At 36.9% G+C, this 18,132-nt stretch overlaps 1 protein-coding gene across 2 annotated transcripts in view; it reads left to right on the forward strand.

Moving 5' to 3' along the window:
* LOC107588847 (radixin) overlaps positions 1 to 18,132 on the forward strand; it is a 128,246-nt gene that overhangs the window by 89,796 nt on the left and 20,318 nt on the right. For both annotated transcript variants that reach the window (XM_016277084.1, XM_016277086.1), the window contains exons 3-6: positions 8,397 to 8,480; positions 10,888 to 10,983; positions 14,709 to 14,831; positions 15,998 to 16,149. In XM_016277084.1, the coding sequence (XP_016132570.1) occupies positions 8,397 to 8,480; positions 10,888 to 10,983; positions 14,709 to 14,831; positions 15,998 to 16,149 (455 nt within the window). The remainder of the gene's footprint in view (positions 1 to 8,396; positions 8,481 to 10,887; positions 10,984 to 14,708; positions 14,832 to 15,997; positions 16,150 to 18,132) is intronic.

Here is an 18,132-nt window from a genome sequence, read left to right on the forward strand (position 1 = left end):
CAATTACCGATTCGATTCAATATTGATTATTTTGGATATATATCAGGTACAGTACTTGGCAATTTTTCTCAAGGAAAAAAAATCTCTCAACTAATGCTGTAAAATATACATGGGAGTCATTTGGTACTATAATATTGAAGGTTAAAATTGACTGATTTGTAAGCTATACAACTGCTTAAATTACACTTAATGAAGTTTTTTAAATAAAGTTACAATTACGTAATAATATTTCTACTTCAATTCTTTTTTTTTTTTTTTATATATAAACATTTAAATTGTGAATGTCATAAAAAAATTTATGAATTTATTCAAACATAAATTAAACATTAAAGAACAGTAAAAATTATAATGTTATATGGTGCATATATTTAGCAAAATGCCCCTCTCTACAGTTTATTTTTCTAGCTGACTAATGAGTTTATGGTCACCGAATATGTTTTTTCTAAGGTAAATGTGACGTTACATGACATTGTTTACAAGCCATTATTGACATCTTTGTGTGGCTGAAACACTGATTGAGCGATTACATGAGACAGGATACGGATTGTAAAGTTGTACTTTTTCATATTAAAAGTACCAAAGCACAACGCTTATTGCGATTTATTGGATGGGAAGTGCCCTTCAATGTTCCGTCCGTTAACTGAAAACAGGCTAGACTAATCGATTCTTGGGATTTACTGTAAGAATCGATATCGTTCCATAAAAATGAGAATCGATTAAAATCGAGAAATCGAGGTGTTGCTTGGTGTGGATGGAAAAGAGGGGGATGACTGTGGGGCTTTGAATAGGAGATTTTTGTCTGTCGTCTTTCATGATTAACATTGGTAGCAGGGGATTGCTGTTGGAAACTACAAGGTTCCACCTCAGTTTAATTAAAATGTGGATGTGCATTACTGAACTGGAAATAAAGAAACAAGCTTTCAAAATGGCTGTCACTTTATCGCTAACAGGAGAGCAAAAGATGACGCTCTAGAAATATCCACAGGTGATTTGAACAAGGATGACGGTAGGCCTGTCGATTGAATTAAATAACTGTCTAATCGCGATTATTTGATTTAATCGCGATTATTTGATTATTGTGCTTTTTATACGGCACAAGGGGGAGTCATACACCAAAAGAAACCGAAGAGCACCAGTTTGCTTTACAAATTTATTCAGGGCTCCAGACTCATTCTTCCCACTGGTCGCTCTTTTGCAACTAACTTTCTCAGCTGGTCGCACGAGCACATGATTTGGTCGCAATATATATATATTTTTTTTGTTGTGCTACAATATGGTATTATTCAATGCATGCTGATGAACTTTTATCATAGTTTATAGATATGGAAACGAAAGTGGTTAACATTCAACCCATTTTTTATCATCAGTAGTAGTATTTGTGATTTGAATTTTGTGAATGGAAGTTAGTTTATAGATATGGAAACGAAAGTGGTTAACATTCAACCCATTTTTTTATCATCAGTAGTAGTATTTGTGATTTGAATTTTGTGAATGGAAGTTATTTTGCTGTGTTAAGCCGCGGGCTTCAGATGCTTTCACTTTCGAATTCGCGATCTTGTTGTCACTGTTTTGCTTGCATACATCTACACACCTTTAATTTTTTTAAGACTAAAACTAGGGCTGCACGATAAATCGCATGCAATATTTAATGCGCATCTTGTCAGAAAGCGGTTCTGTAATCAGCGGTAAATCTCCATCACCTGCGTGCTTTCACATTGAGCAGCATTAACTACACACAGCCGTTGCTCACTGACGAGCAGCGCAAAAAATTGCGCGAATATGAACGTGGTTTTGCGCAACTCGTCAGTGAACAACGGCTCTGTGTAGTTAATGCTGCTCAATGTGAAAGCCCGCAGGTGATGGAGATTTACCGCTGATTACAGAACTGATTACAGATTGCTGTTAAGATGCGCATTAAATATCGCATGCGATTTATCGTGCAGCCCTAACTAAAATAAAAGATGGATTCATTGTTATTCTTAATTAAAAAGCACAACAACAATAAATCAGTAAGATACAATGACAAACTAGCTTACAAAACGTTACATGCTGTATTATATACCGACTAATAAATTATAGAACGTTTAGCAAACACTAAGGAATCAAATAAATGAATAAATAAAAGAGAGCCTCCATAGCGTAATGTGAGGTAAACAGCAAAGATAAGTTTTTCAAAAATGAAAACAAAAAGAAAAGTAAAACTAACGGTGACCGTGCTTGCATGTTTTTTTTCCACAAGAATACCAGCATGTTCACCTTCTCTGGTTTAAGAAGTGGTCTTTTACTTGACTTTCGCTTGAAAACCATCCATCGTTTCCTCAATATGCGAATCATTTTTGCTGCGCGCAGCTTCGCGCTCGTGCTGACGCGGCGAGTATACTCTCTAAGCGCTGTTTCGTTATACTTTCAGTTTCGTTTGCCGTTTCTCATATGCAACAGAAATGGCAGCGCTTATGAGTTGACCAACGTGGTGGTCGCGCCAGTGCGACCGCACACAAAATTTAGTTGCACAGGCAGAAAAAATGGTCGCAGTCTGGAGCCTTGCTATATCACCTGAAGCCATTCCATATCTTAATGTGAGGGACAGAATTTAGGTTTACATAAACTCATCTTCCTTCTGCTGCAGCTGTCAGTCATTCTCCGCTCAGTATTCAAACAGCACGTCACGTTCAGTTATGACAGTCAGCACGGTGAAACTCTCTCTCCAAGATGATATATTCACATAATACTTTAAGTTTAAGGAAGGAAGGGATTATCACAAACAGAAAGATTATTAGAAGCCTTTCTTTTTCTCATGATGTCTTATCATGATTTATGATCTTATATTCATGAATGTATTTTGTAAGAATACAAATAGTTAACAGAGTAAACATGTTTAAATTGTATAATGTGCACCAAAGATTTTTTTTTTCAAGATATTGTTTTTGCTGCTAAATTAAACATTCAGCTAGTTTAATTTCATATCTTATATATTTATATTCAAATGTAGTTTTTCTCTGTAATGAGGAAGTGAGTATTTAATGGATTATGTTTAACAAAGGGTTTAGTATTGATATTCTGTAGTGGTGTAGAAAAAAAATAGCACTGGTGTTGGATTGGTATTGGCCAATTCTTAGAATTTGGAATTCTCCATAGCTGTGTCTCATTTAGAAGGCTGCACTCTCCGGAGGTCGAATCCTCTGGAGGTCGCATCCTCTGTAGGATGCATATACGGAGTGTCCTCAACCTAGAATTAAACGAGACGGCCTTCGTAGGACAGGCGGAAAAGGAAACCGGAAGTATCACGTTGCTATGCCAACACATTTAGAGCATCGTTGCGCTCTCACACTACTTAAAAAAAAGCACAACAACAGTAAGATAGTAAGATACAATGACAAACTAGCTTACAAAACGTTACATGCTGTATTATATACCGACTAATAAATTATAAGCAAACACTCAAACACTAAGGAATCAAATAAATGAATAAATAAAAGAGAGCCTCCATAGCGTAATGTGAGGTAAACAGCAAAGATAAGTTTTTCAAAAATGAAAACAAAAAGAAAAGTAAAACTAACGGTGACCGTGCTTGCATGTTTTTTTTCCACAAGAATACCAGCATGTTCACCTTCTCTGGTTTAAGAAGTGGTCTTTTACTTGACTTTCGCTTGAAAACCATCCATCGTTTCCTCAATATGCGAATCATTTTTGCTGCGCGCAGCTTCGCGCTCGTGCTGACGCGGCGAGTATACTCTCTAAGCGCTGTTTCGTTATACTTTCAGTTTCGTTTGCCGTTTCTCATATGCAACAGAAATGGCAGCGCTTATGAGTTGACCAACGTGGTGGTCGCGCCAGTGCGACCGCACACAAAATTTAGTTGCACAGGCAGAAAAAATGGTCGCAGTCTGGAGCCTTGCTATATCACCTGAAGCCATTCCATATCTTAATGTGAGGGACAGAATTTAGGTTTACATAAACTCATCTTCCTTCTGCTGCAGCTGTCAGTCATTCTCCGCTCAGTATTCAAACAGCACGTCACGTTCAGTTATGACAGTCAGCACGGTGAAACTCTCTCTCCAAGATGATATATTCACATAATACTTTAAGTTTAAGGAAGGAAGGGATTATCACAAACAGAAAGATTATTAGAAGCCTTTCTTTTTCTCATGATGTCTTATCATGATTTATGATCTTATATTCATGAATGTATTTTGTAAGAATACAAATAGTTAACAGAGTAAACATGTTTAAATTGTATAATGTGCACCAAAGATTTTTTTTTTCAAGATATTGTTTTTGCTGCTAAATTAAACATTCAGCTAGTTTAATTTCATATCTTATATATTTATATTCAAATGTAGTTTTTCTCTGTAATGAGGAAGTGAGTATTTAATGGATTATGTTTAACAAAGGGTTTAGTATTGATATTCTGTAGTGGTGTAGAAAAAAAATAGCACTGGTGTTGGATTGGTATTGGCCAATTCTTAGAATTTGGAATTCTCCAATAAACATGTTTAAATTGTATAATGTGCACCAGAGATTTTTTTTTTCAAGATATTGTTTTTGCTGCTAAATTATACAGTCAGCTAGTTTAATTTCATAGCTTATATATTTTTATTCAAATTTAGTTTTTCTCTGTAATGAGGAAGTGAGTATTTAGTGGATTGCGTTTAACAAAGGGTTTTTAAAAAAAAAAGTGACCATTAGTTCCACAAACACTGTATTGATATTCTGTAGTGGTGTAGAAAAAAAATAGCACTGGTGTTGGATTGGTATTGGCCAATTCTTAGAATTTGGAATTCTCCATAAATCTTACACTGCAAAATAATAACTCAAAAAGATTAAAAGATAACATCATAATTATTTACTGAACCCTTAAATTAATGACAATTATATAATGAAAGCCATAAAAACAGACAATTAATCATGACAATCGTCATAATCGCCAAAGCCCCAAAACAGACAATTAATCGCAATAACGGTGACTATTTTTAGACAATTAATCGTCAGTCAAATTTCATAATTGTGGCAGCCCTAGATGACGGTGTGAAAACAATTCTTGACATTTGAGTCAAGAAAATTATTTTGCAAAACCAACATGTTCCAGAAAAATGAGGGAAAAAAAGGACCAGTTGAGGCTGAACAATCTACCATGGATGCCTGCACCATCACTGATGGTCTGCCCTCGTGCACATATCAGATTTTCTTACTTATTGTATTTTAAACCCTGTCTGTCATGGATAGATTTCTCAAAAAAAATATCCCTGACCTCCCCACAAGCAAATCCTTTGCAGCCAATTTGCAAGGACCTGGGCTTTGTGGATGTCTAATTTTTTTCACCCCCTGAGCATGGAGTTTAGTTTCTTTTCGTCAACCCATAGGTGTCACACAAGAATAGATTTTTTGGATTTACTCCAAGGACCTCACTGGACAGCATATTTGACAGGTGTATTGGGAACATAGTCGTATCAAAAGATGCTTGTGATTCCCTAACTGTTAATTTGAAAGGTTTTGGACAAACTGGACATTGGCGATTTAATTCTACCATTTTGAAGGATTACAATTTCACATCTTACCCCAGAAATGGGTTTAGGCACTTTTTTTTAGGGATGCACCGATATGAAAATTTTGGCCGATACTGATAACCGATTATTCTTTATTTTTGAAAGCCGATAACCGATATGTTGGCCGATAAATCTATATCCAAATTGTTATATACTTTTTGAGAGCCTGATTACAAAAAAGGTCTCATCATTAAAAGCCACATCCCAAACACTTCAACATAAGCAGCCTAGTTTGAACGGTGTACGTTTTAAAAATATTTTTACTCTCCCATTACCAAATTTAGTCATAAAAAAGTCTTACAAATAAATAAAATTATGCATAAATAATGCAAACAAGTCACTGGACATCATTACACGTGTAAAGAATCAAAATGAATGCGCCATAGATCAATAAAACGGAATAGCCTCTGCACGGACAATAATTAAATGATTTTAATTACTAAACCATATTGTTGATGAAAATAATAAGAGAAAAATACAAGTGGTTGTTGTTATTAATAATGTATCAATGATTTTGAAAATAACAAATTAATACCACTGTTTTAAATAGCAGCCGTTGAGCTGCACGTGCTGAAGAGCTGAATGAACACGGTAAACTGAAGTGTTTTGCTGGCAGCTTATTTAACTCAAGGAAATGCATCCTGAGATTAATATTAATACCACATAAACATAATATTACAACTTATATATGTACAAAATGACGCAGTTATTGCATGCTATAGTCAGAATGTGTGATCCTGTTGTGGATGCGCTCTTCCCATAACAACGCGCTGAAACACGGCAACTAAACCCAAAGAATTCACAACGTTTTATTATAATAATGTTCTCATTAGAATGTTATATACACGACATTCCCAATCATAGAGCTGTTTGTTTGCAAAATAGAACTGCATGATTCTGGATAAATTTAGTTTTTTTCCCCCCAATGGAAGTTGTGGTTCTGAGGAAAAATCATTAGACAATGAAACAAGATCACATGTAATTTATGAATAAATTATTCAATGACTCACTCAAGATGTACTTGTTTCATTACTGGATGAATCAGCGTTCTTGAATGAATCTCTTGTATGATTCAAAGACAAATACATTTTAACAGCCCCTTTTCGCCACCTACTGGCGGAACAATGTAATCGACAAATCTTCATTTGAAGTGTCAAATTACTTTCAAAAGGTAATTTACTCTATCTCAATCGCTACCGTACACATCAGAGTTTATATCTGAACTATAAACTTTTATCCCAGTACTTCTGTGATTTGAATGTTTGTAACACAGAAATAATGATACTGTGTGGCTGAAAAGACTGTGAAGCTGTTTCATTCATGACAGACACCTGCTCTCTTTAGGTCAATGGCAGCGCGAACGCAAATTGTGATCGTACACTGCACGGACGAACCAAGTGATCACAACATTGATCGCACACGTCAAAGGTTGAGGAATGAAACAGTCGAATCATTGTAATTTAGGAATAGAATCACGTTGGTGTTTGAATCGTGTTCGCGAACTTTAACGATCTAATCGACAAATCTTCATTTGAAGTGTCAAATTACTTTCAAAAGGTAATTTACTCTATCTCAATCGCTACCGTACACATCAGAGTTTATATCTGAACTATAAACTTTTATCCCAGTACTTCTGTGATTTGAATGTTTGTAACACAGAAATAATGATACTGTGTGGCTGAAAAGACTGTGAAGCTGTTTCATTCATGACAGACACCTGCTCTCTTTAGGTCAATGGCAGCGCGAACGCAAATTGTGATCGTACACTGCACGGACGAACCAAGTGATCACAACATTGATCGCACACGTCAAAGGTTGAGGAATGAAACAGTCGAATCATTGTAATTTAGGAATAGAATCACGTTGGTGTTTGAATCGTGTTCGCGAACTTTAACGATCTATTAAATTAAAGTGCTTTGCATTGTTGGTGGTGACACCTCTCTTGCAATATGTTTAGCTATCACAGATATTATACTTAGCTTTTTTGGCATCTGATCACAAATGTAGCCAAACTTTGGAGTGCTTAGATTAGCGAGCAAGGTCCTGCCAGATCGCTATGTCCGGTCCTCACAGATGAAGAAAAAAAAAAGGAATCGATAGGCGGTATCGAAATTTTAATTTGACAACAAGTATCCGATTCCTGACCTTAAGTATCCGATTCTGGAATCGGAATCGATTTTCAATTCCCAACCCTAATGACATGTACTAAATAAATACTTACCCATATGTGATAAAGCCAGTTTTTTTGTGCATGAAATGCATAGCAAGGCAGTTAAGGAACGATGTCTGTATTCATGGTATATTATGTGATGCATCCTAGAGCTTTCATTAGAAATTAATGACAGTGGGGATGAGAGGGTAGAAAGGAAGACCAAGCTGCGGTATATGGCGAACAGAGCCACTGAAAACTCTGCTGTAACTCAATCCCAGCAGGACGGCTCATTGGATCACCTTTCTCTTTTGTGCATGTTTGTATGAGGTGGAGAGAATGATAGATACTAACATTTTATTGTCAGCACAATTAATCAGGAAGAAAAGGTATTTAAAAAAAATACTGTTGCTACAATATAACAAACCATGAGAAGTATGGATTAGGACTGTTAATTAAACAAAATAAAAGCGTACAAGTAACATGGCATATTGTGGTGATTAGTAAATGTGTGTGTGTGTGTGTGTGTGTGTATATATTTAATTATTTTAAGATCCTGATTGGCTGAGAGAGTCTTCCAGGAGTGTGATATTTCACGAGTGTCAGTGTACTAATCAGTCTTAATTGGTCAGTAATCAGTGTAAAATTAAAATGAACAATCAGGATAATTTATAATATATATATTTTTTTATTCTTGTGTACAGATTAATGTGCGTGTGACTACTATGGATGCGGAGCTGGAATTTGCCATCCAACCCAACACCACTGGCAAACAGCTCTTTGATCAGGTAAGTGTCTACATTTAAATACCACTGTTTTGAGTTTAATACTAATTTACCAGCCAGGACAGTATATTTGTTAATATTTGTTTAATAGAATATTTTGACTGAAGGTCAGGAGTCAGGACTGATACCAATACTACTGATGCCTCTATGAAGTTGTTTTTCCCCCTAATATTTAACCATTGACTATAGCCATTCAACATAACAGTATAATTGAGAGCTATCAATTTTAACATTTATTAAACTTTAAAAAATAACTTCTAATTTAAGTGAACTTAAAACAATCTTCACATAAACCCAGCAGAAATATACAGAAATGTAATAAAGTTATCAAACACTAAATTAAATATGGAGGAATCCTTAAAGCTATAAAAGGTATTGATTTCCTCCCTTTTTTTTTTTTCTTTTTTTTTATCGCCTTTTTGGTAACTTCATGACTCAACTGACCATGACATTGCATGCTCGTAGTTTCATTCGCGATTTGATTTGAAATGATACAGGCTACAGCGCGCGCCGGCACCTTTGTGCGTGCAATTGAAGAGCACGCGCTGCGAGCACAGTACCGTTTCTACGCTCATTTGACTTGCGCCTGGCGCTGAAGTGGAGCACGCGTCTGAAACGTCTCCAGTTTGATGTGGTCGTAAAGATGTTCTGAGTCTAAATAAATGCACTTCGTCAAGAGAAAAAGTGAAAGAAGCAGCAGTTGTGAGTGGGGAAGCCAACCCTAGCGCCGCCCCTGCGTTAATTGCGTTAAATATTTTTAACGAGTTAAATTGAAAATAGTAATCGCCTTCGTTAACAAGTTAATTTTGACAGCACTATTTGAAATACAGCAATATTTATGCGCTCAAATTTCAGAGCTTCACAACACTTACTGAGCTGAACTGAACCAACACTAAACTGGCTTCAGCCGAATAATGACACGATTGTCCTTCTATAGCTGCCTCATTTTTAAATTTTGCGTTATTAATTCTGCTATTTTCCTTTTTAATAAAAAAAAAAGCTTTGAAATAATTTGTATTGTATAAAGCGCTATTAGAAATAAAGTTTACTTAAAGGGTTAATTACTCAACCTCATGTCATTCCAAACCCGTAAGACCCCCGTTCGTCTTCGGAACACAAATTAAGATATTTTTGATGCATTCTGAGAGCTCTCTGGCCCTCCCATAGACAGCAATGTAATTACCACGATCAATGTCCAGAAACGTAGCAAGGAGATCGGTAAAATAATCCATGTGACATCAGGGCTTCAACCGTAATTTTATGAAGCTACGAGAATACTTTTTGTATGCAAAGAAAACAAAAATAACGACTTTATTCATCACCACATTTATCCACACCACACGGATACGTTGTTTCCATTCAAATCAAAGCGTAAATATACATAGAAAACATATCCATGTGGCACAGCTGACACAGAACAACATACGCTGTTTGCGTTCAGTGGATACTCTCCAAAATGGTGCTACGGTAACGCAGAGGAGACAAATTGTTGAAAAGCTACGAGAATACTTTTTGTATGCAAAGAAAACAAAAATAACGACTTTATTCATCACCACATTTATCCACACCACACGGATACGTTGTTTCCATTCAAATCAAAGCGTAAATATACATAGAAAACATATCCATGTGGCACAGCTGACACAGAACAACATACGCTGTTTGCGTTCAGTGGATACTCTCCAAAATGGTGCTACGGTGACGCAGAGGAGACAAATTGTTGAATAAAGTCGTTATTTTTGTTTTCTTTGCATACAAAAAGTATTCTCGTAGTTTCACATGTCCTGATGTCACATGGATTATTTTACAGATCTCCTTGTTACGTTTCTGGACGTTGATCGTGTTACTTACATTGCTGTCTATGGGAGGGACAGAGAGCTCTCCGTATGCATCAAAGGTATCTTAATTTGTGTTCCGAAGACGAATGGAGGTCTTACAGGTTTGGAACGACATGAGGGTGAGTAATTAATGACAAAATTTTCATTTTGGGGTTGTGTAACCCTTTAACCTGACTGAGGGTCTTGCGCATTGTGCACTTCAGCCTCCCAGAGGGGAGTTTATTTAACTTGTGCTTTGAATGGGTTTTGAGGGGGAAAAAATGGCCTCACCTCAAAAAGCTTCCTGACCTTATTGACTGATGTGAACAGGGCTTTCTGAATAGACCTTTCCCACTATACGTATGGTGAATGACTGTTGCCTGTTTAGAGCAGCATTTGGTTCTCACATGTGTTCATTCTTTTATTCTTATTTATCTTCAATTTGAAGAACTAGTATATAATTTAGCATATCTTTAATATTGTGTAGTTTCATTCAGAAATGGTAACTTCGATGTAAAAAAAAAAGTCTATTTCAGCTCTTTCACATTTATGTTGATTGTTGAAAGATTCATTAATTCATGGTCATCCTGCAGGTGGTGAAGACGGTAGGTCTGCGAGAGGTCTGGTTTTTCGGTCTGCAGTACGTGGACAGTAAAGGCTACACAACATGGCTGAAGCTGAATAAAAAGGTAAGGCTTTCCCTCCCACTTTTCCATGTCTCTTGCTAGTAGGGGTGTGTGACATTGACAAAAAATAATATCTCTGTTTTCTGGGATTTTATCGATAACGATAATTAGACGATATTTTGCTGTATGTTATTGTGCTGGTACCTTAAGGACCGTCGTGAACTCCTAAAGTTTTTTTATATTCTTCATATTCTGTGTGGTGGTCAGTTCACACTGATAGAAATTAATCTTTTTCCAATAAGTTTAAACAGATTTTTACATTTTATGGGCATTTTTACCTTTATAAAGCCATTTTTTCTAAAAGTGTCCATTATCTTTTGAGTCAAATTCTTACATTTAATCAGTGAATTCGAATAATAAGACTTTTGGGCTGTTACCAAGCAAATGAAATCAGTATCAACAAAATTCATCTTTGCAATGCAGAAAAAACAGAAGCTGCATCTCAAGTGGCATTTAGATGCATATACACAGTTTAATGCAAAACATGAGTGCATTTATCCTGCAATTACAAATGCATAAATCATGTTTTGATATTAAACATAAAATGCTAAATACCGATATTTGAAATTATTTAAAGGAGACATATTATGCTCATTTTTACGATATGTAATATAAGTCTCTGGTGTCCCCAGAATGTGTCTGTGAAGTTTCAGCTCAAAATACTCCACAGATCATTTATTATAACATTTTGAATATGCCTATTTTGAGTGGAAGGAGAAACATGCTGTTTTTCGGGCCTGTTTCTTTAAATGCGAATGAGCTGCTGCTCCCCGCCCTCTTTTCCAGAATAGAGCTGCGCCAATACAGCTCGGACCTTCTAAAACATCTGTTTTGGTTCTGATGTTTATCGCGCTGAAATCATGCGTTTTAAACCATATTAGTTTAAACTTCGGTTTTCTGAGCACACACAACCGAAGCACACGGACAGAAAGCGGCTGTCACAGCATGTGAGTATTAAACAAAGTCGGTTTAAGGTAAACTGCTGGGAGATAATCGCATGTTTATTTTAGATCAGTGTGGCAGCAGCAATATACATTAAATAAATCAATAAATCCACTGCTCTGTTGTCTCCTCTGAGGCTGGGACTCTAAATAGTGTTCTGTGCTCGTCTGTGCAGCCAAAGATAGAACAGTTAGTATGTTTTGCTCAAATTTTCGCCATGGTGTTACACCGTTGTCGCTTATGAAATCAAAATGATGGTGCCGTGGGTGGAAACTTACAGATTAAGGGGCGGTAATATTATAATGAGATCGATTTGCCATGTCACCAAGGGGGTAAAATCTGACGCACTCGTTTTCTCAGACGCTTGCAGAAAAAGGCTTACCAAAACAAAGTTACTGAGTTAATCTTTTTCAAGTTTCCTTGGTTGTTAGATGCACCGGGGACCTGATTATAGCACTTAAAACCTGGAAAAAAGTCAGATTTTCATGATGGGTCACCTTTAAATAAAAGATGCTTTGAATGTGAAATTAAAACTGCCAGCAGGTGGCATTAAGTCACTGTTAATAAGTGAGTCATTGCGACTGAACCGAATCCTTGAAATGGTTGATTCATTCAGGAACGAAACACAGTCATGTTGCTCAGACGCAAAACGTTGAAGTGGTATAAATAGCCTATATACATTTTCTGCCCCCATGTCTTTAATTTTGTGATCATTCTAAACATAGTGAAAATGCACTGAAAGAACACACTCTACGCACGTGCACTAGTCTAGACTTCACGTAATGAATGCATGCATGAATGCATGCTGTAGGTGTGTTTTGAATGTTTTTTGCTAAATACTCAGTCAAAATCGCACATCGTTAAAACAACAATTACGATATTATCGCAGACGATATATATCGCTAGGCTTGCCGCGATAGACGGTGCTGACGGTGATACCGGTGTTAAGCCGCAACCGGTTACGTCACTTGCCCACCGCGTCACCGACCCCCACCGTGGTTTAGATTTTTTTATAGTAATAAAAATCGTTTAGTTCAGTAAAAGAACAGACACTACAATTAAAAACTGAACGCGGCTGCTCAATGCAGTTGAACGACAGTTGCATCACAGATCAGATTTCATTTATCCAGTGAGGAGAGGGAGTCAAGCTGACTGACGAGAAGAGCGGGGTGAGACAGACAAGACGATCGCGGATTATTTAGTTTCAAAATGCAAACGCCTGTTTAGCAGTATTTTGGATTTTGAAAAGCCTGTTGACTTTTGCCGTTTATCTAAGGTGATTTTGGAAGTTTTTTTTTATACATTCGTTTCTTATTTAATTGGTTCCACATTGTTTGCTGATTTTTACTTTATTTAAACTTTGTGTCATTTATTTATTTTATTTGACATCAAGGTAGGGGTGCGCGATTTATTTATTTATATATATATATATATATATATAAGTCTGCAATAATACCGTAATTGCTGTTGTAACGATGTGCGATTTGACATTGAGTATTTTGCAAAAACCATTCAAAACACCCTTACAGAGCGCGAAATCTATGCCGCTAATTCTAAAGTGAAAGTAAAATGCGCACGGTGCTTTTAAGCTAATTAAAAGCGAAGGAAAGCGAGGAAAAGAGGGAAAATTCTAACGAACTAAAAACTAACAATTCTTTACTCCGAATTGCCGCTATTTGAAAGTGAAAGTAAAATGCGCACGGTGCTTTTAAGCTAATTAAAAGCGAAGGAAAGCGAGGAAAAGAGGGAAAATTCTAACGAACTAAAAACTAACAATTCTTTACTCCGAATTGCCGCTATTTGAAAGTGAAAGTAAAATGCGCACGCCGCTTTTAAAAGCGAAGGAAAGTGAGGAAAAGAGGGAACGCCCTCGCGGTGATACCGGTATTACCGGTGTTGTCACACGTCGATTAACCGGTGGGAAAATTTCCTCACCGTCACAACCCTATATATCGCACACCCCTACTTGCTAGTACTGCTGTTCTTATTTAGCCACAATTCCACTACACCTCAGATGTGCAGTTTTAACTGGCTTCCTGGTCAACAGCAGCAAAAAAAAAAAAAAAAAACACTGGGGGAAATTAGCCTGTGGTTAAAGATGTCCTGCTTTAAAAGTCTGTGTAAAAGCCTGAACTTTTCTATAAACTGCTCTATGGAAACTTGCAAAAGCAGTCTTAAAGGGTTAGTTCACCCAAAAATTAAAATTCTATTAATTACCCTTGTGTCATCCCAAACCCGTTAGACCTTCATTCATCGTCGGAACACAAATATAAAAAAAATTATGAAATCCAAGAGATTTCTGACCTTCCATAGACAGCAGTGCAACTACCATGTTCAAGACCCAGAGAGGCAGTAAGGACATTGTTAAAATAGTCTATGTGACATCAGTGGTTCAACCTTGATTTTATGAAGCTACAGGAATACTTTTTGTGTGCAAAGAAAACAAAAATGACGACTTTATTCAACTATTTCTTCTCTTCTGTGTTCTGGCTCCTGGGTCAGCAGCACTACACGCATATGTTGTGGTACTCTCGTGAACGCGCATTGAAGTAGTGGCTTGGATACTTGATTTAGGTTTTATATGGCATTCCAGTAGCTCAAAGAGTAGAGTGTGGTGCTAGCAATGTCAAGAACTTGGGTTCAAATCTCATTTCTCAGCAAATGCACGAACTGAAATGTATACCTTGCATGCAGTGTACATCGTTTTGGATAAAAGTGTTTGCCAAATTTCCTAAATCAACAGGGCAAATAAAGTTCTTTAATGTGTTTCTTTGAAAACTTGGCAGGTGACTCAGCAGGATGTTAGAAAGGAAAATCCTCTGCAGTTCAAGTTTCGGGCAAAGTTTTTTCCAGAAGATGTTTCTGAAGAGCTGATCCAAGAGATAACACAACGTCTCTTCTTCTTACAGGTATTGGGGAACTTAGTCTCCACACACTTGCCATCAAATTGCATTTATTTAGTTTAGAAAATAACTATAATATATTGTGTTAGGATAGATGTGGAGTAATTTCAGTGGTGCTGAACCAAAAACAATGTGATTGTAATTTTTAAGTCTTGAAACAACAGAATTCTACCATTTAGCATACTTGATTTTAAGGAAGGGCAATCTGTATATTGAGAGTGAATCTTTTTTTTTCTTACAGAACAGTGCCAAATTATTATTATTACCACAATTTTAGTGATCCTGTATATATGGAAGTAAAATAATGATATATGTTTTTTGAACAAAAAAGCATGTTAAAAATGCATTGCACTGACCTTAGCCCCTAGGGGTTATTCTAGGCATTATTCAATTCAATTCAAGTTTATTTGTATAGCACTTTTCACGATACAAATCGTTGCAAAGCAACTTTACAACAAATTAAGTTTCTACAATATTTAGTGGTAGCTTATCAGTGGTGATTGTCAGTTAATGTACATATGGCAGAAATGTATGGAAAAATAAATTAAAGACGTAATCATTTAAAGATGTAATCAAACAGACGATGAACACTATTAACAGTAATTATTATATGATGCAATCAAACTTGTAGCAAAATGTGGTAGTTCTGTATGTTGTTTCAGGGTTGGCATCATCTGAGGTCCTCTGAGGGGTTGCATCATCTCTTCTCAGGTGTTCTGGATCCAGACTGAAGCTTGTGTAAATCCTAGAGAAACAAATAGAGACATAATTAGCGTAGCTGCTGTTCCAACCAAGCAAAATTGATTTGTTTAACCCAAGCTAAAGAATAATAATGTGCATTTGATCAGATATAACTGCAGTACAAGATTATGAGATGCATTATTTGAGTGCTTGGCCAAAGAGATGTCTTTAATCTAGATTTAAACAGAGAGAGTGTGTCTGAACCCCGAACGTTATCAGGAAGGCTATTCCAGAGTTTGGGAGCCAAATGCGAAAAAGCTCTACCTCCTTTAGTGGACTTTGCTATCCTAGGTACTACCAAAAGTCCAGAGTTTTGCGACCTTAGGGAGCGTGATGGATTGTAGCTTGGTAGAAGACTAGTTAGGTACGCAGGAGCTAAACCATTAAGGACCTTATAAGCCTTATATAATTAAACTGTTTGTGTTGTCTAGGTGAAGGAAGCCATTTTGAATGATGAGATTTACTGCCCTCCGGAGACAGCAGTCCTACTGGCATCTTACTCTGTTCAGGCCAAGTACGCTGACTACAACAGAGACATCCACAAGCCCGGTTACCTCACCAATGACAGGCTGCTACCACAGAGGTGAGCCTGTCTTCTCAACACAGTAATATACAAGTTGGATGTCCCCCCTGTCAGTAGCTCGATGATTGTTGCAAATGTAATGTGGTGATATAATGATATTCTCTTTCGCTGCTATTATTTATTACAGATTTGTAGTTCAAAATGGTACATAAATATAAGATACTTTCAGATTCAGAAGATGAGGATATCAGGGGGGGTCTTTTATTTTATTTTATTTTTTTACACTTCTGATACTCATGTTTCAGTACACAGGGTAAAACAGAACCCAGTGCGTCATTGCAAGCTATAATTAAATGTCCCTGTGCCTTGGCAAGCCTTTAATGGCTTCTTGTTGAATCACCTTGCAAAGCACTGTGATTTACAGACTATGATTAAACAGTGGAATATGATAAGGATTGGTCAAGATACTTGACTAGTTCATTATTGAGGTTGACTAGTTTCTGCAGCTTATTTCTCATTTGTTTTTATCAAAATTGCTTATAAAGAGGCTTCTCGGAGATCTTTTGCATGCTCTTAGGCCATGTGTCAACCAAAGACTTTTTAACAGCTGAAAATGCAGCAAAGATTCCTACAATATCAATCAAGTATTATAATATTAAAGGCTCTAATACAGAGTGGCACAAATCGCTTATGCACATCCCGTGCGCAGAATGATGGATTTAAAGCAACATTGAGTCACAGCGTGTAGCTCTTCACAGTGAAAGGTTCATAGCATAAATGGAAGCGATATTGATGAGTAGTGTATTATATCTATGCAACAGTTTATTGAGCCTTTTAACAGTTTTCAATTTCAGTTACTCTCTCTCTCTCTGTGTGTGTGTGTGTGTGTGTGTGTGTGTGTGTGTGTGTGTGTGTGTGTGTGTGTGTGTGTGTGTGTGTGTGTGAAGAACAATTCATAGACTTTTCTACTCCCGTGTTGTGAACAGACACCCAGTAGCAAGTAACATGGTTGAAAAACAGCAATAAACTTCAGCAAGATAAAGTCATTTTATGCAAAACCATAGATCTTTATCTACAAATCAAGTATAACAGAAGGAACATTGAATGATCTTGGAGAGAGTTTTACCATGCTGACTGTCGTAACTGAATGCGACTGAGATTTGAATGCTAAATGGAGAATTACTGACAGCTGTAGCAGAAAGAAGAGTTTGCATGAACTTTAATTTAAAGGCACAATATGTAATTTTTACCGTTAGAGGGCGCGTATTCCAAATAAATAAATAGACAAACGTGTAGTTTGATGACGGCATGACTGAGTGTGGAATCATGGGAGTTGTCATCTTCATCCCCACAGCCGATGCAATCCGACGGGACTCGGGCAGAAATCATGTTCATGGATGAGCTAATGATTTATTAACATAGTAGAATGAAGCAGGGTGAGGCTGAAAGCCGTCGAAGCGAAACGAGGCCGCTGAACAAGCTTGAAAGCAGTGGCGCTTTTATTATGCCACAGTCGACTGCTTCCACTTCTTCCGGTCGCGCGTATGTGGGGAAAAAAAGCAGCGCTGTTTTATCATACTAGATACATTTGACATGTTAGTGTGTAATGTTGCTGTTTGATCATAAACAATATCTGCAAAGTTACGAAGCTGAAAGTTCAATGCAAACGGAGATATATCGTCTTTTAAAATTCTGGCAGTTTAAAGCCTACAAAAACAGCTGGTAAGGGACTACAACGAGTTACTTCCCAGGTCCGTTACGTCAAGAACCCAGAATTTTACATAAACCCCGCCTCCAGAAACACGCAGCAAAGGGGGCGAGGCCATGCTGCGCTGCTTTAGAGAAGAGGAAGAGAAAACTAGGGGCGCATGTAAAAATCTATTCATATATGAATTGCGGTTCTGTCTTCTAAGGATTCTAATTGATTCACAAGTTTCAAAATGTTCTAAAGCAGCGTTCTCATCCTGTTCCTGGCCTCGCCCTGCTCTGCACATGCTCTGCATCTCTCTCTCTCTCTCTCTCTCTCTCTCTCTCTCTCTCTCT

The sequence above is a fragment of the Sinocyclocheilus grahami genome, unplaced genomic scaffold (genome assembly GCF_001515645.1).
Source record: "Sinocyclocheilus grahami isolate Dianchi unplaced genomic scaffold, SAMN03320097.WGS_v1.1 scaffold108.1, whole genome shotgun sequence".
Taxonomy (NCBI): Eukaryota; Metazoa; Chordata; class Actinopteri; order Cypriniformes; family Cyprinidae; genus Sinocyclocheilus; species Sinocyclocheilus grahami.